This window comes from Erigeron canadensis, chromosome 3, assembly GCF_010389155.1.
Source record: "Erigeron canadensis isolate Cc75 chromosome 3, C_canadensis_v1, whole genome shotgun sequence".
NCBI classification, from domain to species: domain Eukaryota; kingdom Viridiplantae; phylum Streptophyta; class Magnoliopsida; order Asterales; family Asteraceae; genus Erigeron; species Erigeron canadensis.
Window position 1 is genome coordinate 27561251 of NC_057763.1, and position 26686 is coordinate 27587936.

Below are 26686 nucleotides of genomic sequence, written 5' to 3' on the forward strand. Positions count from 1 at the left end.
ACCTTTGACTAAATTAACACAAAGACTTTCCTCCCTTCAATCTTTTAACCAAAACCCACAAATATATTTTCAACTAAATCTATCATTTTTCATTATCTTTTTCATCTGGGTCTTGTTTACTTTTAGTAAAGTTTGGATTTTTATAACTGGGTTTTGTTTGTTTAATCTGCTTTTAGCCTAGGGCTTGCTCTTTAGCTTTCTGGGTATTTTGGAATTTCTTGATCTTGTCAAGTATTTCATGAGAAATCTTGGTTTTTAGTTCGACCCGGATCCGACCCGGTTTCAAGAAAATGGATCACAGGGTCTCTTTGATCTCAGCTTCTGTTCTTGTTTGCTTCATTTTGGTGTTCAACAGCTTGTTAAAAGTTAATGGAAATGCTGAAGGTAGATATATATATATACACACACATATGTATATATTTACTTATATATTTTTGTTCTTGAATTTAAGTACTTTTTTTGGTAGCTTTGAATGCTTTGTTTTCTTGACTTATGATTTTGAGTTTAATAAATGTGTTGACTTTAATAAATTGATGAAATTATGGTTGTTTAATCATATTTAGTAATTAAAGCAATTGTGTTATGTTAGATTGGTTTTAATCATTAGCTACAAATTTAGTAGTTTTTGTTCTAATGTTAGCTAGTGCACCTAATGAGTATGTAGTTGAAATTGTATCTAATTTTGACATGAAATTATGAATAGATTTATATTGTTTAATTTATCTTTTTTTTGCATAAAGTTTGTCATTTTTTGGTGTTTTTTAAGATAGTGATCAAATTTGATGTGTAAAACAGGTGATGCTTTGAACGCTTTAAAGACTCAATTAGGCGATCCGAATAATGTTCTTCAAAGTTGGGATGCCACACTTGTGAATCCGTGTACTTGGTTTCATGTTACGTGCAATAATGAGAATAGTGTTACGAGAGTGTAAGCTTTTCATTTATGATAAAGGTAATTATTGTTTGATTGGATATTGTTGTGATTATTATTAATCGAAATTGTGTTGTGGTGTTTGTTATACGCAGTGATCTTGGAAACGCAAACTTATCAGGTCAACTGGTTCCACAGCTTGGTCAACTCACTAATTTACAGTATTTGTAAGTTGTCTCTACTCTTTAGCATGTGTGATTATTTCAAATTATGTTTTTGTAGCTATCATGAATAGAATACTAGTTCAAAAATACCGCCTTCTTATGTTTTTTTCATGGTATAATATATTTGCCTTTTTCGTGTTTTACCATGCTTGGGAGCCTCATTTTTATCTACATATGCATATCCTTGTGTATATGTATAATAATAATATGTATATTTACGAAACTAACTGCTTTTTCCCTTTTGCGTTTGTACATACTAAATGTACATGGTATGCATTCATGCAATACTTTATTTCTAAATTTGTTATGATTTTATATTGGTGTTATATGATGGTTAAATTAGCAAGAAAATATATGTGATTACATGAAGGGAAGTTACAATGGAAAGCATTTATAATAGAACATGAAAGACACATCTTGTTGCTTGTTTTTACATTATGAGGGGGTGTTTGGATATGCATTCCAAAAGTGTTATGTGATATTAAATGACCAGGGACAGAGAATTTATAGAAGGTGCTGTTAGAGATACTATTTGAGGGATGTGCTTTTTATATTTGAAGTATAATAATTCGATAATCACATGCTTGAGAATTTGAGAAGTTCTGATAATTTAAGTAATTATAGATACAATGAGCAAAGAGGACATTTTTTGAGAACTTTAGATTTCTTACTAGAAAAAGAGAAACTTTTTGTAAAATTGGAATGAAGTCTCTCAAGTTATTATGAGAGAAGGTATATTTATATGATCTTACTTTGATATTCAGTTTTGTTGCAGATAATATGAAATTGGTAAATCAAAACTGATTATTGTCGTCAATATAATCAGATAGTTGAAACCATATTGTTTAGGATGAGGTTATATGTCTCAAAATCAGATAGCCAGTTCCAAAATGCAAATCCAGACACTCTGTGTATCAATTTGGTTTGATGACCCTTTATTGTCTTGAAAGACAAGTTGAACTGCTTGATTTTATATTATAATAGCAATTTTGGGTCTCCCTAAAAATCCCTTTTTGCACACGACAAAAGCTTGCATTGTCAGCTTGAGTAACTAATGTTCGTTTTGAGTGGTATCACCTCACTTCACTTGGAATTGTGATTGTTGTTTCTGTTTTTTTACTAATAAGCTGTTTTTGAATCAATGTCTTATTTTACAGGGAGCTTTATAGTAATAATATCACTGGAAGAATTCCTAATGAGCTTGGGAACTTAACCAACTTAGTGAGTTTGGATCTTTACCTCAATCGACTAGACGGTGGGATTCCAGATACCTTGGGCAAGCTCCAGAAGCTCCGTTTTCTGTATGAATTCTCAAAATCTATGAATATTTTTTGTGGTCTTCAGCTATTTGATCACCGTTTGAAACAATCATACTAGAAATATATTTCTCAAACACAAGTTGAATTTGCCAATTCAACTGATTTATGGGTAAACAGATTGATTTGGTTTTACTTTGCTTAACGGTTTGAATGGGTCAACTGTCAAGTGTCAACAATTACTCGAACTAAATTAGAATTTTTTAACTTCAGAATTAAGATCATGGCTGTTATTATATGGTTCAACCATATTGATATTATCTGTCTAAAGTTCACGTATATGTGGTTTGGGTTGGCCTGGTCCGACTCGTTTTAACTTGCACTGAAAAATTGCATGTTTCGACCCACTACCCAACTCACCCAACCAACCCAATTTCACCCTAGTAAAATAGAGACGAATTAGGAAATCCACTAAAAATATGGTTCATTTACCTGCTTATATTATATCGCGGTTTCCTTATTGACCATTTTGGTTGTCTGGGAAGTTATAGTGTTATTTCTCAACTGTTTTTGCAAGGACAGTCGTCTCAACAACAACACTTTGACGGGAACGATTCCAATTATATTGACTACTATAACTTCACTACAAGTACTGTAAGTACTCAAACCATGTTTCTTATTTCTTATTTGTAGGCATATATTTGTTATAAAAACACTCAATTATATTATTAATGTGTTTTACAGTGATCTGTCACACAACAATCTAACCGGAGACGTCCCGATTAATGGTTCCTTTTCTCTGTTTACACCTATCAGGTAAATTGCAACCCATTTTACTTTCCATTTCCTAAAAAATCTGAAGCCTAATGTTGAGACCGATATTTTTTTTGTTGTTTTTTCCAGTTTTGATGGTAATCCCTTCCTGAAAGCTCTCCCAGTAGCTCCTCAAGCTCCAACTCCACCAAGTTCCCAATCTCCTTCTGGTATATGTTTTACAATTATCTTTGCCCAATTTGTATGTTTTTCCTTTGCTAAATGGGTTATGGGTGAATTTGTGTATTCTATGAAGCTGTGATTTTGATTGACATAAATGTTAATTTTGTATGCAAATGTATATGTGCATCTGCGCACTTTTATCTTTTTAAAATCTACATATTTTGGCATGCATATTAGGCACTTGCCGATATTGTATTTAATTGGTTTGTAACTTTCAAAGAAGAAATCATGCATAATATCTCAACTGCAATTGCCGATACTGTATCTTTAACGGGAAAGTGTTATTTCAGTCGGGAACAGTGCCACTGGTGCCATTGCTGGAGGAGTTGCTGCTGGTGCCGCTCTCCTATTTGCAGGTCCTGCAATTGCACTTGCTTGGTGGCGACGCAGAAAGCCACAGGATCATTTCTTTGATGTACCTGGTTAGTGAAATGCTAATAGATGTGGCAAAATAAGCAGACTGGGTGGGTTAGGTATCTGGTCAAAGTATGTCCTTTTTGTTAAGGGTGTGGTTGGGTTGACCTAAAGAAATTTTGTAGGTTCATATTTTATCAATATTTTATATATTATGATTTATATGTAAATCAACTAGTTTTTATAAGATTACATTATTACAATTTATTCTTTAATGGTATTAGACTTTGGGAAATTTTCGACCAGTTGGACACAGTTTTTATAGGCTATATATATATATATAATACGAGTTTGATTCATAGATAATAAAGTTTTAGCTCAAATCAATCCATTCATAATTAAACAGGGTCAAATTTGCTATATCTAACCATTACTGTTACATGTCAAATAAATATAACCTACAATGACATTGATGCTGCATTTCCAGTAAATAAAAGCAATCATATCGACACCAAAATGATGATTTACTCATAGTTTTCTTTATATATGCAGCTGAAGAGGATCCCGAAGTTCATTTAGGGCAATTGAAGAGGTTTTCTCTTCGTGAACTACAAGTTGCAACTGATAATTTCAGTAATAGACACATTCTTGGACGAGGTGGTTTTGGTAAAGTTTACAAAGGACGCCTCGCGGATGGTACTCTGGTAGCTGTAAAAAGGCTCAAAGAAGAAAGAACTCAAGGTGGAGAATTGCAGTTCCAAACAGAAGTTGAAATGATTAGTATGGCTGTCCATCGAAATCTACTTCGGTTGAGAGGATTTTGCATGACACCCACTGAGCGGTTACTTGTTTATCCTTATATGGCCAATGGGAGTGTGGCGTCGTGCTTAAGAGGTATCTCCGGCTACCATTGTGATTGTTTTCAGTTAAGGTCATGTTAAGTTAGTGGGGTGTGGATATGCGTTTCAAAAGTGCTTAAGTGATTTAGTATCACTATCAAATAATCCGTGTGGTAAATCGGGCCACTGAAATCTAATAAGTTTGGATTGTATAGGAAATGATTCATAAACTGACATGTTGAGAAAATAGTAGACAGGGTGTGAATTGGACATAAAGTCCACCTAATTAGGTTTAAAAGGAAGGTTATGTAAGTAGTACTATTATTTTCCCCTTAGAATTGTTTTGTTGTAGCCTGCTATGAGACTGTTTGTCCAGAATCAATTTTTTACCCTTAAATATTTGATAGTTGGTAGCATTTATTTTTCTGAATTTGATTTGGTTGGTCAAACCTATCGCTTCTCACATTCAAGGCATATTCTAAGCTACAAAGTTAATTGATACATCTTTCTTTTGCCGTTTCATTTTACACTATTACAGTTCAATGTGGTCATCCTTTTCTTTTTATGCTACACTTGGCATCAAAGTATGTTTGTTCCTTGTGATGTTAAAATTATACATTTTTGACCTTTACCCTCTTAGCAGTTAGATATAGCTTATAATCCTTTAGTATCTAACGATTTGATTACAATGTAGAGAGACCTGACACACAAGAACCACTTGATTGGCCAATCCGGAAGCGAATTGCATTAGGGTCTGCAAGAGGACTCGCTTATTTGCATGATCATTGTGACCCAAAGATCATTCATCGTGATGTCAAAGCTGCAAATATTTTATTGGATGAAGAGTTTGAAGCAGTAGTTGGAGATTTCGGGTTGGCTAAGCTCATGGACTACAAAGATACTCATGTCACAACAGCTGTTCGTGGGACAATTGGACACATAGCTCCCGAGTACCTATCAACTGGGAAATCTTCAGAGAAAACAGATGTTTTTGGATACGGTGTGATGCTTCTTGAGCTCATAACTGGTCAAAGGGCTTTTGATCTTGCTCGACTTGCCAATGATGATGATGTCATGCTGCTTGATTGGGTAAGCATTCTTTCACCTTTACAATTAATTTTTCAAAATTGAAGGAGGGTAAGAGACTTGTAATTCTTTAAGAGGGTATGATTGTAATTTCAAGAAAAGGTCTTGTTTCTGCTGCACTAGCCAATATTTACCAGGCATACAAAGTTTGAGCCAAAGCTTGTGGTTTTTTCAAAATTGCTTTGAAGTTTTTTCTACTAGTTTTTAAGATTCTGATTCTTGAAACTTCAGGTGAAAGGGCTTTTGCGGGAAAAGAAGTTGGAGACGCTAGTCGATGCTGATCTACAAGGTAACTATATAGACGATGAGGTGGAACAACTAATACAAGTAGCACTTTTGTGCACACAAGGAACTCCATTGGAGCGTCCCAAAATGTCAGAAGTTGTCAGAATGCTGGAAGGCGACGGGTTAGCAGAGAGATGGGAGGAATGGCAAAAAGAGGAGATGTTTAGGCAAGAATTCAATACCACTCATAATCCAAATACTGATTGGATTATTGCAGATTCAACTTACAATCTTCGTCCTGATGAATTATCTGGTCCCAGATGATCGATCCATCATATTTGATTCGGGTTTCGAGTTTTGAAGTTGTATCTTTATGGAAACTGAGATTTTATCATCATTGTGCATATGAAAATTCTTGTCTTTTATTTTTTGTTTGTATTCACCTAAAGATACTGGGGGTGAATTGTGTCTAGAGTTTTTGGTCTTTATTTGTTGTTTTAATTGTGTCTATAGATTGGAAGGTGGGAGTAAGAATTTTCAGGTGCAAAGTAACCCCAAATGTCGTCGAAACATGTTCCTTATGTAGTAAACCAGATGAAAAAAAATAAATACTTTTCGTTGGTATTCTTTAGGCTTGGTTTTATAGCTGTGAATCTTGTTCTTACATTTAATATGTCCTAACTTTTTTATATGATGTGTTGTAAAAATTCACGCTATTTATTCTGTATAAAGATTAAAGATCTCAACCCATTCGTATGAAAATAAGATACGTGCATAACTCGAGCTGCTTAGATTTTGGGATCAGCTTATATAGAGAAGTCAAGATTGTGGAACTTCGTTTTAGTTTTTGGATGGCTAGCTATCTTATTCCTACTCTAGCTCGAATGTCTAGGTCCTCTAGGATGAAATCTAGGGCTACACGATAATACATGTGCAGTAACTTACCAATGGGTTATCATGTATTCAAACTAACACGGTACCCACGCAATGCGGCGGTGGTCGTGGTGACGACAGTGTGGTAAATGAGTGTTGGTAGTGGAGGCGGCGTCAAGTAGAGGTGCGAAAAGCGGTTAACCGATTTCGGTTATTAATTATAATAACTGGTTTTGGTTATTTTTTGAAACAGTAATAACCGGTTACGGTTAACTTGTACCGGTTAATAACCGGTTTTTATGTTTCAAAACTGGAACTTATCTAACCGATTTCGATTAATAATAAACCGTTAACCGATACTGGTTGACCTATTCGGTTTTTTTTAACCGCCCATTATAATATTGAGAAAGTGGTGAACAATGGGGAAAAACAATCATTTCCGACAAGTCTGAGCGAAAATTTATCATCCAAATCTCAAAAACAACCAAAAACTGATGTTGGATCTGATGTAAGAATAATTAATCTATACATATAGTATAGATATATTGAAAGATGACGAAATCATTTGATGATGCGATCTTTTCAGCTATATATCAGTGTATGTATATAATATGATTGATATATATAATATGTAATTAACCGGTTAACCGGTTATTATTTGGAATAATTAACCGCTTATAGGTTAACCGGTTTATAATCGGTTTTGGTTTTGAAAAGAGTAATCGGTTAGTAACCAACGGTTTCTGGTAACCTAAAATCGATTTTTACTGTTCCGGTTACAAATCGGTTCGGTTCAATTAATCGGTTTTTTCTTGTACCTTTAGCGTCAAGTGGTGTAGATAATTGATGTAAATGTAATTGATTTAAAATGTTAATAAAGATATCTTTAAAAGATAAATGACTGATAGTATAATTCAGTTATTAATGTTATTTTAGATTATTTCTAAATGTAACATATAAAGAGAGTTTTTTTTATTTGATAGTATAAAAGTATAGATTAGATGCATAAGGGAATTAAGATTAAGAAATAAGGGTATTTTGGATATAAAAAAGTGTTGAATTTCTTTAAATGAGAGAATTCAATATGTTTTATAAGGGGTTATAGATATAGATAGTTATATTCAAGTTGCTGTTTCAATATTGTTTAATCCACAACGATATAACGAATAGACTTGATCTTATTAACTTTTGATACATTATTTAGTTGGCAAACTATGGCCAGCCCAACCATCCGCTTAGATCTGCATGGCTTGCCCATCCATAGTCCAACCCACCTGACCCGCACGCATACAGCCACCTATATTTGATACCCAATGGACTAAGCACAATGATTCCATTTTATAAATTGAACATGAAAAAACAAAGAAAGAACAAGGATCTCAACTCTCAAGGCTTCAAGCAGCAACCTCTGAACATTAGCCAACTTTCAACTTTATGGATCATAATGAAATCCAAAAGACTAGCATTTTTACATAGAAGCCAGAGATCATAGTCAACTCAATATGAACAAAATCAGTAGAAAACTATCATAAAGATGCCACTAAAATAAGATTGTGCCATGTACAGCCGAATATACCCTGATCTGAAACTAGCCAACACCAGAGTGTCACTTTCTTCCACTGTTTGCAGGGCGAGGCTTGCCTTTAACCTCATTTTCCTGCCATATTTACAACAAAATAACTCATTTCCATACATGCATAAAGGAAAAAACTTGCAAAAAAAGACCTTAAATATTTCAAACCTGAGGCAAATGCAAGTAGATATAGTTCTTTGCGGTTGCTGGATTATGATTTTCCGCACCCTTGCTCCAGTCATAGCATACCTTGACATAACAAGTGGTATTTGTTCATATAACTAATAATTAAAATCAAACATCACAATTCACATTAGGTTTCCTTTCAGAATTTATTATGTACCGCATAAGCATATATAGAGCCATCGTTATTGAAGCTGCCACAAGGTATTGGTTGATTGCATCTTAACATTGCCTGTAAATCAATCAGATTAGTAAGCATGATATCTCAAATAGGCGATCTGACATGCCACTTAATTTTTTTTGACATAGATCTATTTTATAATAACTTAATAAGCCACATTAACATTACCTACAGCCTATCCTCCATCCAGGTTGGTGTATATATAATATAGTCAAACACATTCAGAGCTTATCACATTACTTTTTTGGTATTACATAGTTTGGGTGCATTATTACCATGCATAGACAGTTCACCCATAATTCCGTATAAAAGCGCACACAGTTAAATATAAGTGGAAGAAAAAAAAATGCAAAGCTAAGGAGAAAAATTAACATACCAAGCAAATCAAGGATTTCAAATTTAATACGTAAACAGATTATGGCAAAAGGATTTGTACAAAGATACCTTCAATCTTTGTTTGCTATCTTTATCCCAGAAGTTGAAAGCACCATCAGATCCCGCAGTTGCAAATGTGTGATGAACCTGAAAAAGAAAAAAATATGTTAGATTCTTAGTTAGCTAAAAGTATATAATTGCACAATTAGCAGTAATATGAAGTATCTTACCGGATGGAAGTTAAGAGAATTGACTGAGTATATATCATTGCCCTCTCTGTGGCATTTAAAAGTGAAGTTTTTACTTTGTTGTTGCTCATCAAGATGATGCACACCAACTCTCCCTTCGATTGACCCAACCTAATAACCAAAATTATTCATCATAATGAACAATTTTCATTTTGAATGATAGATTGACAAATAACTTATTAGACGAACATATGAAAAGCCAATCAGGTGAGAACATACCAAAAAACCCTGCTGGTCTGGAAACGCAGCAACACACCTTGTTTGGTACTTCAGTGGAGAGCTAATCCTCTTAAACTCGGTCTGTTAAATCCATGTTGATTCAATATCACAATCTTTTAGAAATTTTGTTAAATAGAACATGTTGTCTCAATATTCACCCACTTATATTAGTTTCACTGTACCTGAGGGCTCTGCAAGTTGTATACAATGAGATTTCTATCTGCAGTGCCAACAACCATCAGGGGATATCTCACTGTAAGTGCATAGCAGCGTTCAGGAAGTTGTTGGGTATGAACTGGATTCGATTGCCTCAAGTCCCAGTATCTAAAAGGCATTATGTATGTAAGGTAAACGTATAAAAAAAATAGATAGAAACACATGGGAAAGTAGTATAAACGGATATCAATCAAACTTTTTCTGCAGAATCTACGTATTTCATAAATAAACAACTTTTTTTGTATATATTGCACACCTTAGAGTCTTATCCCAGCTTCCCGATACCAATAAATTCATCTCTGGAATCCAAGCAACCTCCTTCACTGGAGCATCATGCATAGCCACAGTTACTGGCTGAGCGCCAGACAGTAACTGCCACATTTTCACTTGTTTGTCACAGCCTCCAGAGAAGACTGTTGTTCCATCATCCTTCCAAGCTGAACATAGAACCTACAAGTAAAAACCAAAAAGGGAACAGAATAACTATCATTACGTAGAAACAAACATTAGGATTTCATCATCCAAACAAGGCATATAACAGATGATATACCGGCTGATCATGTGACATATATGTCTTTGCCACAGAGCCAACAGAACTTCCACTTTTTGTTATCTCCCAACATCTCACCTGCAAATATGTTCCAATGTATGAAGGAAATCTGACCACAGTTTATATTTCACTAAAGATCCTAAATAAATTACATGGAACAGCCGTCATTCAACACTTAGGTTAGTTAGCAAACAGAAGGTAAATTCTTCCTCTATAAGATAAGAGTGTTCTTGCCTGTTTCTTCTAAAACCAGTAAACTACTAATTTGACTATTCCGTTTGGATATTCATACATGATCAGTTTAGATTAATCGTTACAAGTTTCTTACTCAAACTAAGTACCAGATTCTGATTAGTTTACTTCCTAAGGGGTTGTCTAGGATTCCGTTTACAGAACATCGATATCAGAAAGCATCGATATCAATGTTCGTACCTGTTTCTTCTAACACTAGTAAACTCCTAATTTGATTATTCCGTCTAGATATTCGTATATGATCAGTTTTGATTACTCATTAAAAGTTTCCTACTCAAACTAAGTACCAGATTCCGATTACTTTACTTCCTAAGGGAGTGTCCAGGATTCCGTTTACAGAACATCGATATCAGAAAGCAGGCCTCAACATGCTTTTCCAAAACCGCATTATCTCTCTAACAAAACACATATATCACTTATTTTCGTATCGCAAACGCCATTACTTAATATTTCATAAAGTATAATCACTTCTAGAAAGTAATTCGAGAAAACACCTCCTATTCCGAAAACTAAACGTTTAAAGTACAACTACATATCAAAAACCACAATATATATATATACATATCAAAATAATGACTGTAAAAAAAGGAAACCTGGTTATCCCAAGAGGTAGCAATAAGGTGATTAGCCTTAGGACTGAAAGATAGACTTGATATAGCATCTGTTGGTGGTGATATAACCTATACATACATACATACATATATCATATATATAGTAAATTTATGTAAAAATAACGCAGTAGAGTAAGAATTAGCATTAAATAAAAACAGTAATTAATTAATGAATTAATTACCTCAGTTGACTTGTTTGGGTTTGAATTAGAAGAATTAGAAGTAATACCAAATGCAGACATTGTGATTCTAATTCGGTAATCAAACCCTAAATTTTTTATTAATAATTGTGGATTTTGAAAAGGGGAGCGAGAGAATTTTATTTATATATGCTGATGATGGTGACTGTGAAGGTGATGCTTAAAGCGTTGTAGTGACGCTATTATTATTACAGAAAATTTTAATTGGGTCGGGTTTAAATTATGATTTCGGGTCCAAATTATGAAGTAGTCGGGTTGGGTTTAAATTGGATAAAATCAGAGTTAAAAATTAGGTAATGTTGTAATTGGACCAGGCACATCCCCATATTTGGTTTCCATTCCATCCCTTTCCGACAAAACAAAGTCCCACTAAGCCCATATACATATGCAGGGTGGACGGAATGTATAGGCACCCAACTGGTACCCAGGGACAATACTAAAGGAGGGGCAAGGGGGTCCAATGTCCCCCTTCAAATTTAAATTTTGTCATGTATTTTTAATTTTTTCATAAAGTTTTAAAATTTTTCTATAGGTTTTTAACATTTTGCCCCCTTTTAGATTTATTTTTCATAAGTTTTATAAGTTTGCCCCCTTTGGAATTTTTTCCTGGTACCGCCTCTGCTGGTACTGGAATAAAAACTAATTCATACCGGTACTGGTGGGGTGAGGGGCGGATTGGAGATGGTGGTGTCGGTTTCAATGGCGAATGGATATGAACGTTAGAACATTAAAAAAAAATGAATGTTAGTTTAATATTGTATTAGTTATAATATTTTAAATAAAAGTTTAAGTTATTATTTGAATAAAAATAAATAAAAAACAAAAGCGCGGGAAAGGGTAGAGAGGTATTCCCTGCAATTAGGGAGCGGAGATGTACATATTAAAAAATCAGGGAGGGCGGTGAGGGGTGGCGAGGTACTCCCCCCACCCTTATAGTTTAATAGCAACTTTCATTAGCGGCTTCAACCATTGTCGAGACTCGAGCTTAAGGCAAATAAATATATGTTTAAAAAATATGTATATGTTCAACTTGTGAAGTTGACACTAGACTCGAAATGTTTAGAGAAGTGTTAAACAAGTCGACAAGAATATTGATATTTTAAGTTCGATTTTGGAATTGTTTTACTGATATTAATGTATTATAATGCTAGCATAAATGAGAAAGTTCTTTTTGAGAAATAAAAGATTTTGTTATTATAAAAATAAAATATATAAAAGATAATGAAATTGGTAACGGGATAGGGGCCAATGCCTCTTCAAAATTTAGATATTGTAATGTATTTTTAATTTTTTTTTTATGGATATTTACAATTTTCTTATAGTGTTTTTTTTAAAAAAAAAACAAATTATTTTGTTCCTTTTAGATTTATTTTTTATGGATTTTTTAATTTTGTTTTTTTTTTAGAATTTTTTCTGGTACCGTCTTTGACGGGGATGATTAGGTGTGTTAATGAGTTGAATTTGTTTTGATGATTACATGTTTTGACTATGAATAGATAGACGAGTGAGATTTTTACTATTTGAGTTATTTTAGGAGGATTTGGAAGAAAACCGTCTCCGGCTCAAGGCAAATAAATAATAATGTTAGAATATGATATGTTTGCTTTTGTTTGTTATTTTTCACATATATTACAAAAGCTATATAAAACAAAAATTGGATTATAAGTTAACTAAATTGTTATTATTAATATATTTGTGGTTACTTTAAATATTTTTTATAAAAATTATCAATTTTTTTTAAGACTAACCATAGATGATATTAACCATGTAGATATGTTACATGATATTTACATCATGTAACATCATGAATACCCAGTATATATAAATACTAGATTAACCCGTACGTTGTGCAGATTGATTAAGAACGTAAACTAAAATTAACTGATTATTACATTATTTATTATAGTTTATATAATATAAAAAATAGTCAATTTACAACCGATGCAAATAATAAAACTATAATTTATAAATATATATTATATACTCTCAAATATGTTAAAGCATGACTAATAAAACGTAAATATTTATAAATCATAAAATTCATTTTCTATGATCTATATATATATTAAATACGAAGTATAAGATAATAAACAATCTCATTTAAAACAATGATAATTATCATTGAATTAATAAAAAAAACACAATCTAAAGTATATATAGAGATAAGTTACATATATAGATTTAAATATCAAAAATATATGTGTGAAATTGATAAATTAAATATCTAATTTAACATTGATAATGTAATCAGTTCGTAAAATATTAGATGTAATTATCAATATAATGTAGTTTTATATTATATTAAAGTAAATTATATTTCACGTATAAGGATAATTAAATACAAAGGAAAATATAAAGAGATAAGTTACAAAAATCGACAATATATTATCAATGTCTTTTAATTAGTTTTAGTATTCAACAAATATCTACCATAATTTGCAAAATATAAACAAATATTAAGTTAGATCAAGTGGTTTGTACATAATATTAAATGTAAGAGGTCATGAGTTCTAATCTTGTATTTCGCTTTTTTATTTGCTATTTAAATATAATTAAGAAAAAGCAAATGCCTACGTAGGCAAATGATGATGTGGCAAATGAAGTGTGCATAAAAAATATAAATATAAATGTCAATATATCTAAAAACACATTAAAATTATCAGAAGATTACACCGAAGCAAAAAGCCTAGTTGACACGAAAAGAGAAGTGTTACATAGGAAAAAACATATTCTCTCTTAGTTATATAGAGAGATAAATACAAATATAATCATCATTGTTATTTTCGTTAATATAATTATTTTTATTCTAGTAAACTATTTTTAAGGTTATAAAAAAGATAAAATGGCAACACACGAGTAGCCAAGTGCTAAGAGGGTTTGTAATGGTTCACACCACCACAGCAAGTGGTGTAACACATCAGCGCTACACAATACCACTCAGCAACCACACCACATCCGTAACAATAGTCATACCAACCACCCCATTTGAAGCTAATAACTATGATTTGAGTTGGAAAAAACCAAAAGCAACTAAGCAAAAGAAGAAGAAAAAAAGACACCACCACCCCCACTTGAAGCTCAATGTTGATCATTCAACCTTGGGCTATCCACACCACAACCACCCCAAGTTTGTAGTAGAACAACACAACCACCCCAAGTTTGTAGTAGAACAACACCAGGTGGTTGAATTGATTCACTTCCATGCAATCCACTTTGTTCCCATTACAATTGCTCTAAGCATGTAATGAAGAAAAAAAAACGTGATAGTCTTTTGTAAGCCGTTAATGAACGTACTGTATATACAATAAAAATGTAAAACCTTTATAAATTAATAATGTTTACATACATACATTAAATGAAACATATAAATTAATAATGTTTACATATACACATTATATGAAACAAAAGACCATTGCAAATTGCTTTCGACACAGTAAAATTCGTTCGATGAATGCAACCGGCTTAAGTAATTTAAATGATGTGTATTATGAAGAATACATCCATGAGCTTGAGAACTCGATTACGGGAACTGTTGTAAAACTCACCGAGTTGATTTGAGGACTCACTACAAGGCAAGCGCCGAGTCGACCCAAGTCGTCCGACTAATCTGAGTACTCTCCGGATTGACTGCTCTCGAGTACTCACCGCATTGACCCCAGTGGCCCAGTTCTCACGACTTACTAGTCGCCCGACCTGGGAGCGCTCAACGACTTTCGCAACCTTGACTACGGGTATGCATTATCAGCATCAAATGGATGTAAGCGAAAATAATGAAATTTACAAGGTTCAAAACATTGAAGAAATTGTGACCTATAGTGTTCAAAAACTAGTTGATGTCGGTAGCTTTGGAATTGGTCACTCGAAAAGAAGCATCGCATTTGGCAACAACTTTTCACAACTTTTTGTTGCAATACGAGAAGACAATGAGTAAAATCTTAAGTGCAATGGGAAAGTTTAAAGATGAACTCAGCATATATATCAAATTAAAAAAAAACAAGTGACTATAAATACAGTTTTTAACTGACAATCATATATAGAATTTTTTGAAATATTTAAAAAATTAATATTTTATAGTTTTGTTAGAACTAATACATCCACACTGGAATTTCTTTATTTTACCGATTGAGATCTATTATGTATTGATTTTTAGTTAGCATCAGACAAATTATTAATTCATCAATGTTATTAATATATCTAAGTATTAATTCATAGAAGTTTTACTCTATAATATCGATGATTAGTATGACATATATGTATAGAAAGATAACATAAAGTACAATCAAACTTTATTAATAAACCCTACCAAATTATCAAGATCATTTCATACAATCGATGAGAATCTTAATTAAAAATGACTCAAGTTGGCTTACTACTACCAAATTTTTTGGTAGATGAAGAGAAGGAAACATACAAGAAGCCAAATGCAGAATCTTCTTCTAGTTACCATGCGTCGCGATCGAGTTATATTAGCTGGTCTTGTTCAACTATCAATCACATATTTGTGTCTGCTGATTTTATTTTCCATGCAAAAGTTAACGTATACCAATTGTTTGTTAATTGGTAATTATTTGGTATCGCTATTCACTACCTGGGTTGACCCACCTTAAAGCCTCCTTTCACCAAACTATCTTTTTAGCTTTAAGTTTATGAAAATTAGGGTCATCTTTTATACTCGTAGTATCTATACCTCCTTATCTATGCCTCCTTATAATGCATATTGGATTAAGAAATTCAACATCTTTTCTCTTCTTAAACTACCTTAAAACATAAAACCCTTATATACCATCTTTTCCTCATTTTCTCTCTAATCATAACACACTTTTATCAACCTTCTATCACCCGCCACCCTACTTCTCTATCGCCTCCCTTGATCTCTACCACCCCACTTCATCTCCTTTTTCGCCGCAACGCGTGGACACCATGCTCGTAATATAATAACTTTTTTTAAAGTCCGTCTAAAGAATCTTCTTATGTATTAAAAGACAATTATTTCAATAACTTATTAACCAATCATAGCTTTAAATTTGTTCAAATTAACTTTTCTTTTTAACAATTTTGCCTTTTGCTATTATAATTATAAGTTAAAAAAATATGGGCTCACAATAAGATAACCACCTTTTAATACATAAGAAGATATATCATTTACACATTAGTTTGATTATAGCAAAAGAAGAATCGTAGTGAGAATTGAATCGTAGTGAGAATTGTTCTTGTCATCAATATTCTTACAACTCCTAGTGAGTTATATACTGATGTGTGTGAAGTTGTCCAGTGTAAATTCTAGTGTTTAAGATTTTATTCGTCGCTTGTAGTGGTAAGAATAATTTGTGTGTATTAGTCACGATCTAAATGGTTCTTACAAACATTTATGAACATAATTTGTGTTCATCCATTATTTTTTTTGTTTGTCAAACTGTAATATACTTTTACTTTTAAACTACACTAATTCTTATGATGCAACTTAGGACTTCAAAAATCTTCCAATAATCCATCCTGGTAAATATAGACAGTAGGATTTGAATTCAAATGAATGTTCTCCCAAAGTCAAAAACCTTAGTTACGAGTAATCCATCAATCTCAATGGTTTGATCCATTATTATATTGTTTCCCGTACAATGGATAAGTCAATCTTGTGGACTATCTATAATCTTTTCTAATTTAATTTAAATATTATAGATAAGTATTAGGTGGTTTTCGTTTCGATTGTTTTTAATTGTTTGCATGCTGGCCACGTATGCATTATCTTTAAGTAATTAGTGTCGGTTCTTGTAAGTTTTCAGGAAAATGTAGTAGCAAATTCTAGTGTAATTTCTGTTTCGGGGCAATTTGCATATATAGCATCTTTAACCATTCATAGAATTTTATTGTTTGTATTTTGGAGCAACTGTTTGTAATGTTAATTCCAAATGACCCATTATATTTCATATTACATCCAATATATACTTTGTGTTTCTAGCTAAAATAAGACAAATATTAATATAAAACAAATAAAACAATATGTTTCTGTTCACTTAAAATTAACGTGCATCATGAAAATCATTATACATCATATATATACTTGTGTTGTGTGAATCTTCGTACGTCAATTTTATTAAGATTTAAGGGTTAAGATTTTATTTTATTTTATTTCTATACTTTAATATTCGTTTTACAATAATTAATCCCCATACTACGTTTTTTAAGTATGTAAACGGACTTAGCAGTTAACAAATGATATATATTTGGAGTATACATATAGTTATTTTGTCTATAATAGCAATGTATTTATTTATTTGCTGACAAAATTATTGTAACCTAAAATCGAGAAAGAACGGAAAATTTTGTGGACCAAAGTACAGTATTGGTGACATATATTTTTAAAAAAATGAAATTTTAGCTGCTTTTTTTTTAGCAAAATGATATTGCTTATGTTTTTTTTGGAATAGCTCGCTGTAAGCTTTTTTTTTGTTTGTTTTTTTTCCAAACATTTTTTTTTCGCATAGTGTAAACTTCTTTTTTTTAATTATGTAATTTTTTATTTTTATTATGTAATGTGTTTTTTAATATTACGTAATGTGTTTTATTATTAACAAAGCATATTAATTAAAAAAAAGTTAATTATACAAAGTTTATAATGTTAAGGATAAATTATAAAAATTTGAAGAAAAAAAGTTAGAAATGATGGTTGCCAATAAAAAAAGTTTGAAAAAAGGTTGAAGGGTTGAAATGAGGTGGAGTTAGTTGATTGAGTAATTTGAGGGAGATGGAGAGATGGGTATATATGACTCCCTCCATCCTAATCAAATAGGATTAGGATCCTTTAAAATTGGTTCAACTTTATAGGTAAAGTTTAATTAATTTTAACTATTGGATTTAGATGGTCAAGATTTATACATCAAATTTTAGTCTTAACCATTAAATTTAATCCAATGACTAAAATTGATCCAATTTACTTATAAAGTTAAATCAATTTTAAAGGATTCAAATATAATCAAACAAGGTTTAAAGAATCTTGAAGTCAATATCAAGGGTTTACACTTTATTATTAAATTAAAAGAATTTTTGTGTAAAATAGAAATGAATTATGGTCACATTACCATTAGTGGAAGAGAAAGTAGTCTATTTAATTTACCAAAATATCTAAGTTTTACTTAAATAAATACAAAAAGAAAATACTCGCAAAGTCCTAACACCACAATAAGACCTTGCATTTTTGGAAAAAATCACAAGCACTCCTTGGAAATTATGCATTCTTGGGAATGTTTGCGACTCACACCCAGATTTGCAACACCTCCTTGCATTTCGGAACAAAATTGCAACCACTCCTTGGTGTTGCGATTATGGATGTTTTTTTTTTTAAACTCAATAAAAACTTAAGGATTTTGATATTTTAAGATAAATTTTGGTTATCAATGTTATTTTCTCTCAATTAGAAAAGTTCTATCAAAATTATCATTAATAAAAATGAAGTCTCGTTTATTGTTGATTTACGGAAACAAACTAATTTGATCACATTACAATTATAAATAACCACGTCATCCATGTACTTTGCCATGCGATCGATGTTACTGTTATCTAATGGTAATTTTGGCAACATGGTTGCAGAACTCGCTATGTGCTACCAACTCGGCAAGGTGGGGAGTTGCGAGGAGTACTCGGCCGACTCGGCATTGTAAGAAGTAGCGAGTACTAATAAATCTGTGAATGAACGCACATGTAAGTATATGGATATCAACAGGGCCGGATTTGAGGGTGTTCAACATGTTCAAACAAACAGGGTCTAGTTTTGTTTAAGGGCCCAAAAGTTCAATTTTCTTTTGCTAATATTAAATATTCATATCATAATACCCAACGATTACAATGTGATATTGTGTTTCTGTTTGGAATTGCTAACTATAAAAGGTATTTTTTATTCTATAAAATGAGAGATTACGTAAATGATATGGATAAAGGTCCTTATAAATAATGCAGTGCAGGACCTTTAAAATCCATGAGACGGCATTGGATATCAAATGTCAGAAATTAATTTCGCATGAATATATATAATTTGCTGCCTTTTCATGGCTAGCATTTATCAAATGTATAGGGAATTTCAGGTTGGTTCTACCAAAGTTTTCTGGAAACTTACTATTTGTAGTGTGGGTTGAAAAAAAAAAAAAAAGTTGAACTGTTGATCAAATGCATGTTTTGAATCAAATTTGACTATATATATATTTTTTTGTGTGTCTTTAGACTTTGAATTGTATATGTGGATGGATATTGTTTTTGAATATGCACGAATATGACTCGTCTATTCATAGACAAGTAATTGAGTTATTCACATTTCACACTCGATCATAACGTTACAAGAATCCTTACATAGTGTTCTTTGGTTGATATATTTGAATACAAATTGCATGTGTTAGCCAACTAAGGACTCAGTCTCTTCAAATAGGTCTCGAATTAGATTATCAGAGTCTCCAAAAAAAACCTTTTTGGAGCCACGTCTCCTTTTATAAAATGAATTAATAATCGTATCAAATCTTTTGATAAATTTATCATTACTATACAATATATTCTTGTATTGTTTATTATATCAGTTGTATTGTGTGGTTAATAGAAAGATGTGGCACAAATATGAGCTGAGTGTTTTTTGACTTGTGGTCTACGGGCACTTGTTAAAAATGTTTTATGAACTTATATGTTTTCATAGAAACCAAAAAGTCATGTTAGAATAAAAAGTTTTTAACTTATTTGATATTACATTACATTTTTATATACTCGTATAAAAGAAGCAACATTAAGATCAATTATTCCTTTTTAACAAGTGCCTAGTGATCAACGTGCGTCAACCCTTCAAAAAGGGGTGTTAATACCATGATCCGCCAAAAAGAAAAGGGAAGTTATAAACGTACCACTCTTTTTATGTATTTTTCACGGTGTATAAATATTATTATAATTGACTGTACAAATCAATAATATATTTAGTGGTACGAGCCAAAAAAAAAAATGATAATTAGTGTAATAATTAGTTTAACTAATCATTTTATAATCTGATAATTTTCAGCACATGAACAAGTCAAGATATCATGCATTTGACCTTTGTGTCCAAAGGTCAATGGAACTTTTTGATTGACTTATATATGGTGTTAGTTGGCCTATTTATATTTGGCATGCTGTTTTTCCTTGTCTCTCTTGCTATTACATTTTTCATTTGATGGGCCCATAAAAATCTATATTTTCATATTATAAATGTGATTGTAAATATGAGTATATGACCATGGGTCTCAAAGTCGTTTCTGTCAAGTCACTAATGCATGCTGGCTTTCTTCATTTGTTAAATAATATTAATAATGTTGTAAATCAAAGACATGCTTACTTTTATAACTTGTTGACTTTGTTATTGCTTCTTAATTTATGCTTAACTTCAGATGATAATTTTGGATTCTATATGACCCATTGATATGGATGTTAACATGTAATATATAATATATATCTCCTTGCAGACATTTAACTAGATTTTCACCACTATTTCATGGCAATTTCACTCCAAAAGTTTCAATGGGAACTATTGTGACTTATGCTTAAATTGTATATATTAATTTTTTTTAACTAAGTTGAGAGGGGGCTTGTGAGTTGTGACCACCCTCAATGCACTCTAGATCCGCCGTTGGGCTTAAATGAGCAAGAATACCCCTGACCTTTTCCTTCCACACTAGACCAAACAGCTCGTTCCTTTTATGCACTTCTAAAAAAGCATAAAATTTTGTCATTTCGTATGCACTTATAAGCGCATATAAATTATGTACGCTTATTATTGCAAACAAACACTCTATTAGATAAATTACATTCTTAGAGGTATGGAAAAGTATTTTTGCACCCGTAATTAAACATGTATAACTTATTTTGTTCTTTTCTATGGAATTTCCTAGACAAACATGGCTGGTGTACTAACTATCGTGAATGGAGGAAATTGCCAATGCCTTTCCAACAGGAAAGAATTTCTTCATGCCACGGAATTAAATATGCTTCTGGAGTTCTGGTCTAGTTTTCTGCATAGTATTATGTCAAAAGAATTGCCTTTTAAATGAGCTGATATAGATTGTCCTCATTTTCCAAAACCATATTTTGTCTTTCTCATGTGGAATTTAACATGCTACTAGATAACTCTTGCTTGTGGGATAACAATTGCTTTGGATGAATGAAGCTTCCTTAGGCTTTCCAACACGAGGAATATGAAACTTTTCTTTTAACTTTCAGGTGCTTTTTACTTATAGTTAATTGCGACAAAATTACTGCTAGTCAATGAAATAAATTATAGAAATTACACACTTAGGCTTTTTTTTTTTAACAGTTTTACAGTGATAAGAAATTAAGATGTGATTTGGTCCTCATTTACATTATGTAATTATTAGGAAAATTTGGACCTAACCCACAAAATACAGTGTGCAAGATGGGTGGCCAGGTAAATTCATAGTGAGTCAAAATGAAAGTGGGCGTAAATGGGTCATATTAATTTAGTACATGTTTCATAGGGGGTCAAAATGAACGTCGGCGTAAATGGGTCATCTTAATTTAGTACATGCAGACATGCAGGTGGAAACGAGCTTGGCTAGGCTGATCCATGAACACCTTTTATTCATGTCTAATAATATTTATGAATTACCGCTTATAATGATTTCTCTAAACAATACAGTTAATTATAATAATAACATCATACAATCTAAGAGGTTGTCAGCAATAAAATGGACCTTAGTTGCGCGATTTTTAAACATGAGATCCTTTACCATATAATTAAGATCTTTTTTTGACCCATTTCAATAATATACCGACCCATTCAAAAGAGTAAATGGTGCAAAAATATATATAGAGTTGGTGTTGAATTGTTACTCTACTGATTTACTAACACATTTCATTTTAGAAGAAGAATCTTTGAACAACGTGGTGGTATTTTCGTAGTAGAATGAACTTGCATGCATTCAACGAATCACAAATTAATTGAAAAATCAAAAGGTCAAATATGGAAATGAAAAACCCTTGAATTTGAAAGTTGATGAAGACAGATAACATGGTCTAACTCATGTCTGATTCTGTTAGTTATACACATGTTCACATTCAAAATTGACAATATATGTATCTATACATTTTATATACAAAAGTTATACTTACACTCTCTTGCATATTATACAAACGTGTGTATATAAAGACATCATATCGTGGTTATTTGCACTACTCAACTCACCATCAAATCATCGCACAAATAATTTAGAGTATACATTGTTAAATCAAGAAATATTGAAAGCACTATGTCTGCCTTTTCGACTTGCAATTTCATGCGTCATCCAATCTTGATGCAATCTAGAACTAAGTAAAGATTAATTCCTTCTTTCTATTTTTTTTTTAAATATATATGCATACCAAATACTCGAGTCTAGTTGACATTGTGTTTTCTTTTCATTGTTTTGCAGTTTGAAAACACCAAATGAGAGTCTAGGTATGATTGCATGATATCATTAACCCATCTTCTATATTAGTAATAACCAACCATTTTTATGACTTTTGACTTATGATTTATGTCAATATTAATAACATGCGCAGCCAGTGTTCGTTGCACTAAAGTTGTTCGGAATGTGAACTTGGAGAAGTTGCGCCACAATTATTTGTTTCCCGAGGTTAGTTGATCTTAACAAGTGGCAGAATATTTTTTTTTCTTGTATACTAACGTTCCATGTATTGCAATTGTAGATAGAAGCAAGGGAACTTGAACATACGAAAAAGCACCCTGATGCAGACATCATAAGGCTTGGTATTGGTGATACCACACAGCCAATTCCAGATATTATAACTTCACATATGGCTGAGGTATCATGACTGGTTCTTAAGCTATCCTTAAAAACAAGATACTCTTGAAGATAACTAATATTTTAGTAATTTACTTGTACAGTATGCACGAGCTCTTTCAACACGCAAAGGATACAAGGGTTATGGCGCAGAACAAGGGAACAAGGTTAGTTGATTGTCTCAATAGAAGAAAATGTTGAACTATACTAAGAAATCGCTATAAAATAATTTACTTAACTTTTTTAATACTAAACCAAATTGGTATAAATCATTTACCCAATCTCAATTTTTTATTTTTTTTTACTTCTGAATTTTTTATATTGTCACTTAGTAAGCAAAATATATTTACAGGCTTTACGGAAAGCAATTGCAGAATCAATTTACACAGATTTAGGTGTAAAAGATACAGAAGTTTTTGTATCAGATGGATCACAGTGCGACATATCTCGCCTTCAGGTTGGTCTTTTTCTATATTTATCGAAAAATCATTGCCTTAAAAATTTTATAAGCCAAAAGATGATCATACTGACACATTTTTTCTTTCACTTCTGAAACACAGCTACTTTTGGGATCAAGTGTTTCAGTTGCTGTGCAGGATCCAAATTTCCCGGTATCTTGCTAATATATCATATATCTGAATTATGATCATTATGCATTTTAGAGCTTAAGCTAGCTAAAATTTCCAGGAAACTGCACATGAATGCATATGTATGCTATTTAATTCATGAGTTTACGACACTATGACTAAATCTATAATTTTAATTTAACAGGCTTATATGGATTCAAGTGTCATAATCGGACAGGCAGGAGAATTCCTAGATGAAACACTTAAATACAAAAATATCGTGTACATGACATGCGGACCCCAAAATAACTTCTTCCCTGATTTGTCAACCACACCAAGAACCGACATTATCTTTTTTTGTTCTCCTAATAATCCAACGGGCCATGCAGCCTCTCGTGAACAGTTGACACAACTTGTGGAATTTGCTAGGAAGAATGGATCGATTATTGTTTATGATTCCGCATATGGTGTCTATATAACAGATGAGAGCCCAAGGTCAATCTATGAAATTCCTGGTGCAAGAGAGGTAATTTAACCTTAACTGGGTTGACTTTTAAGTCAAACTTCATTTTTTTTATTAGTAATTAGTATGAATGTTGTAATTGAGTCAATAACCGTTACACTGAATATATTTCTTTTAATTTTTTGGTCTTAAATTACTGTGGGGATCATTTTATTTATTTGAACTTAATAAGTTACTACTTAGAGTCAAGCTACCTGTTTGACCTCAAAAGTCAAAACTTCAACCATCTTTCTTCTTTATTTTTTTTCATCTTTCCCATCTATATTTGTATCATCTACAGTGTGCTATTGAAATTTCGTCCTTCTCGAAGATTGCTGGCTTCACGGGTGTTCGTCTTGGCTGGACCGTGGTACCTGATGAGCTATATTACTCTAACAAGGTTCCTGTTATAAATGACTTTGACCGCATAGTTTGCACTTGCTTTAATGGTGCTTCTAGCATAGCTCAAGCTGGTGGGCTAGCATGTCTCTCCCCAGATGGCTTCAAGGTCTGTTTTTGGTTTTTATTAGTGTTTGAAAACTAGGTGGGTAACGGGTTTGGGCAAAAATGTTATATTCAATAGAGGTTGGGTCAAATAGGTCTAATCTACCAACACATATATCATCCATATTTTTGAAACAGTTTATAGATGATTGTTTATAATATATCGAGTTACAAAGATTCAAAACACTTTTGGCGCTTTTGACCCATTTGGTCTAGTAATTTGACACCCTTAAGCTGGTAAACTAACTTGACCCGTTTGTATACCTGAACTTTAAATATTACTTATTTGACACATTGGATATTATATTAACCCAAAGCGACCCCTATTTAGGTAAATGTGTTGCAATTTCCGATTCTGGTTTTTTTACACGACAAAATATTTCATGTCATATTAATTGTTTTTCTGGGACACTTTCTAGGAAGTGATGTCTGTGGTCGATTACTACAAGGAAAATGCAAAAATCTTGGTGGACACATTTACTTCACTAGGTTTTGTAGTATACGGTGGTGTAAACGCACCATATGTATGGGTACATTTTCCAGGCTCAAGATCATGGGAAATGTTCTCTGAGATTTTGGAAAAAACCCATATAATTACGGTTCCAGGAAGTGGCTTTGGACCCGGGGGTGAAGGGTATATAAGGGTGACCGCTTTTGGGAAAAGAGAAGATATATTGGAAGCTTCTGCAAGGCTGAGAAGCGTATTCATGTGAGGATGACACAGGGTCACAGATGATCGTGTATTGATTATTGAAGAAGACCAACAGGAGGATACTGTGATTGAATGATTGTGATCGAATACAAAGTGTACCAAATATTTATTCTGTAATAAGTGGACTGTTAGATGTTGTTAACCAGATCAGCTGTATTCAGAACGCATACTACTTTGTGCAATTATATATGAATAACATGAGTTTATGAGATGCTTATACACTGCATTATACAAATACTTAACTTCAAGAGTTTAAGCATTCGAACATATTTGAAAAACTTTCTGATATAACTTTGTTGAGTTGTAATCTCAGAGTTCTAACTAATGAGGTAACTTAACGTCGAGTATGCGAGCAAAATACTCTTGGAACTTGAACAAGTAGTGTTTGATTATTTTGATGGCCAAGCTTTTACGAATTACATTTAGCTTGATTCGTTCGAAAACTCGATGATACAAATCAAAAGGAAGGGGTCAGGGAGCTGAAGGTATATTCACGAATGAGGAAGAAAGGAGAAAAGAATTAAAAGGCATCTGTGATAAAGTTAAGGGGTGCAAGTGTCGTTTTTAATAAATTAGTGTCTTTAAATGATTAAGTAAGATTTACTTGCTAATCAAGTTAGGGTTATTTGTCTAGTCCATAAATAAGGCTTGCGTGCCATCATATTAGGGCATCTTAATTATTATTGTTCGTCTGAACTTTGAGAGTTACTGGTGCTCGAAACCAGCCCTATCAATACCACAGCCGACTTACATCGGTTTCTATTTATCTAATTCGTCTTTGTTTTTCTGTTATTAACTTGATATTACTTTTATTTATATCACTCGAGTAATTCTTTTGAGTTAAACGAGCTAGTTGAGCTTAACAAGTCATATGGTCCCAACAAGGATAGTTAACTTGTTAGGGCGTTGGCAACCCATGCCACACACCACAGCTCATAAGTCATACCACACTTCGAAGCAATCCATTTTTATCACCTCATTTTTACCTTTTTTACATACCCTCTTCCCTAATTGTGTTGGCATCCCATACTAGACCCCTCTAACACACATGGAAAAAGTGAATTTAAGGTTGTCCGACATCTACGGGTGGAAACCCTCACATACTAATTTTTTTTGTTTACTCCATAATAAATAAATGTTTGTCCCCATTATGGATTAAAAAAATAATTTGTGAGTGTTCCACGCATAAGCTTAGGTACCCGACAACCTTATATTTTCATCCCCTGCATATATATAAGAAGGGAAAAGTGAAGGTAAGGTTGTCTCACATCT

General features: G+C 32.4%; 3 protein-coding genes across 4 annotated transcripts; 2 read left to right on the forward strand and 1 right to left on the reverse strand.

Moving 5' to 3' along the window:
* The first annotated feature begins 161 nt into the window (after positions 1-161).
* Positions 162-6482, forward strand: LOC122590683 (BRASSINOSTEROID INSENSITIVE 1-associated receptor kinase 1-like). The gene is made up of 11 exons (XM_043762863.1): positions 162-384; positions 796-928; positions 1027-1098; positions 2253-2396; positions 2934-3005; positions 3096-3167; positions 3255-3334; positions 3638-3769; positions 4254-4595; positions 5235-5629; positions 5858-6482. Exons 1-11 carry the CDS (start codon positions 291-293, stop codon positions 6173-6175), a joined length of 1854 nt encoding a protein of 617 aa, XP_043618798.1. The 5' UTR covers positions 162-290; the 3' UTR covers positions 6176-6482.
* A 1402-nt stretch (positions 6483-7884) lies between these two features.
* On the reverse strand, positions 7885-11472 carry LOC122592702 (protein RAE1-like). Of its 2 annotated transcripts, XR_006322743.1 has the most exons (12): positions 11315-11472; positions 11115-11201; positions 10270-10347; positions 9976-10169; positions 9686-9827; positions 9504-9584; positions 9267-9395; positions 9106-9183; positions 8641-8712; positions 8466-8546; positions 8109-8381; positions 7885-8021 (listed from the first exon to the last, which is right to left on the reverse strand). XR_006322743.1 is itself a non-coding variant. In XM_043764993.1 (11 exons), exons 1-11 carry the CDS (start codon positions 11372-11374, stop codon positions 8331-8333), a joined length of 1053 nt encoding a protein of 350 aa, XP_043620928.1. In that variant the 5' UTR covers positions 11375-11472; the 3' UTR covers positions 7885-8330. The 2 variants fall into 2 exon arrangements, 1 of the variants encoding a protein (XP_043620928.1); XM_043764993.1 differs by having other exon boundaries at positions 7885-8381.
* An 11067-nt stretch (positions 11473-22539) lies between these two features.
* LOC122594227 (aminotransferase ALD1, chloroplastic) lies at positions 22540-25615 on the forward strand. The gene is made up of 10 exons (XM_043766695.1): positions 22540-22658; positions 22759-22784; positions 22889-22962; positions 23036-23152; positions 23235-23297; positions 23483-23587; positions 23691-23741; positions 23902-24222; positions 24500-24706; positions 25122-25615. The coding sequence occupies exons 1-10, from the start codon at positions 22597-22599 to the stop codon at positions 25413-25415; spliced, it is 1320 nt and encodes a 439-aa protein (XP_043622630.1). The 5' UTR covers positions 22540-22596; the 3' UTR covers positions 25416-25615.
* Positions 25616-26686: the final 1071 nt, after the last annotated feature.

Excerpts from the sequence above, each read along its gene's own strand:
- LOC122590683 (XM_043762863.1), top strand. The coding sequence starts at position 291 with ATGGATCACAGGGTCTCTTTGATCTCAGCTTCTGTTCTTGTTTGCTTC. Across the intron at positions 385-795 it reads AGTTAATGGAAATGCTGAAG|GTGATGCTTTGAACGCTTTA; the intron begins GTAGATATATAT and ends TGTGTAAAACAG. Across the intron at positions 929-1,026 it reads GAGAATAGTGTTACGAGAGT|TGATCTTGGAAACGCAAACT; the intron begins GTAAGCTTTTCA and ends TGTTATACGCAG.
- LOC122592702 (XM_043764993.1), bottom strand. The coding sequence starts at position 11,374 with ATGTCTGCATTTGGTATTACTTCTAATTCTTCTAATTCAAACCCAAAC. Across the intron at positions 11,202-11,314 it reads ACCCAAACAAGTCAACTGAG|GTTATATCACCACCAACAGA; the intron begins GTAATTAATTCA and ends ATGTATGTATAG. Across the intron at positions 9,396-9,503 it reads CAGACCAGCAGGGTTTTTTG|GTTGGGTCAATCGAAGGGAG; the intron begins GTATGTTCTCAC and ends TTTGGTTATTAG.
- LOC122594227 (XM_043766695.1), top strand. The coding sequence starts at position 22,597 with ATGTCTGCCTTTTCGACTTGCAATTTCATGCGTCATCCAATCTTGATG. Across the intron at positions 22,963-23,035 it reads ACAATTATTTGTTTCCCGAG|ATAGAAGCAAGGGAACTTGA; the intron begins GTTAGTTGATCT and ends TTGCAATTGTAG. Across the intron at positions 23,588-23,690 it reads GCGACATATCTCGCCTTCAG|CTACTTTTGGGATCAAGTGT; the intron begins GTTGGTCTTTTT and ends TCTGAAACACAG.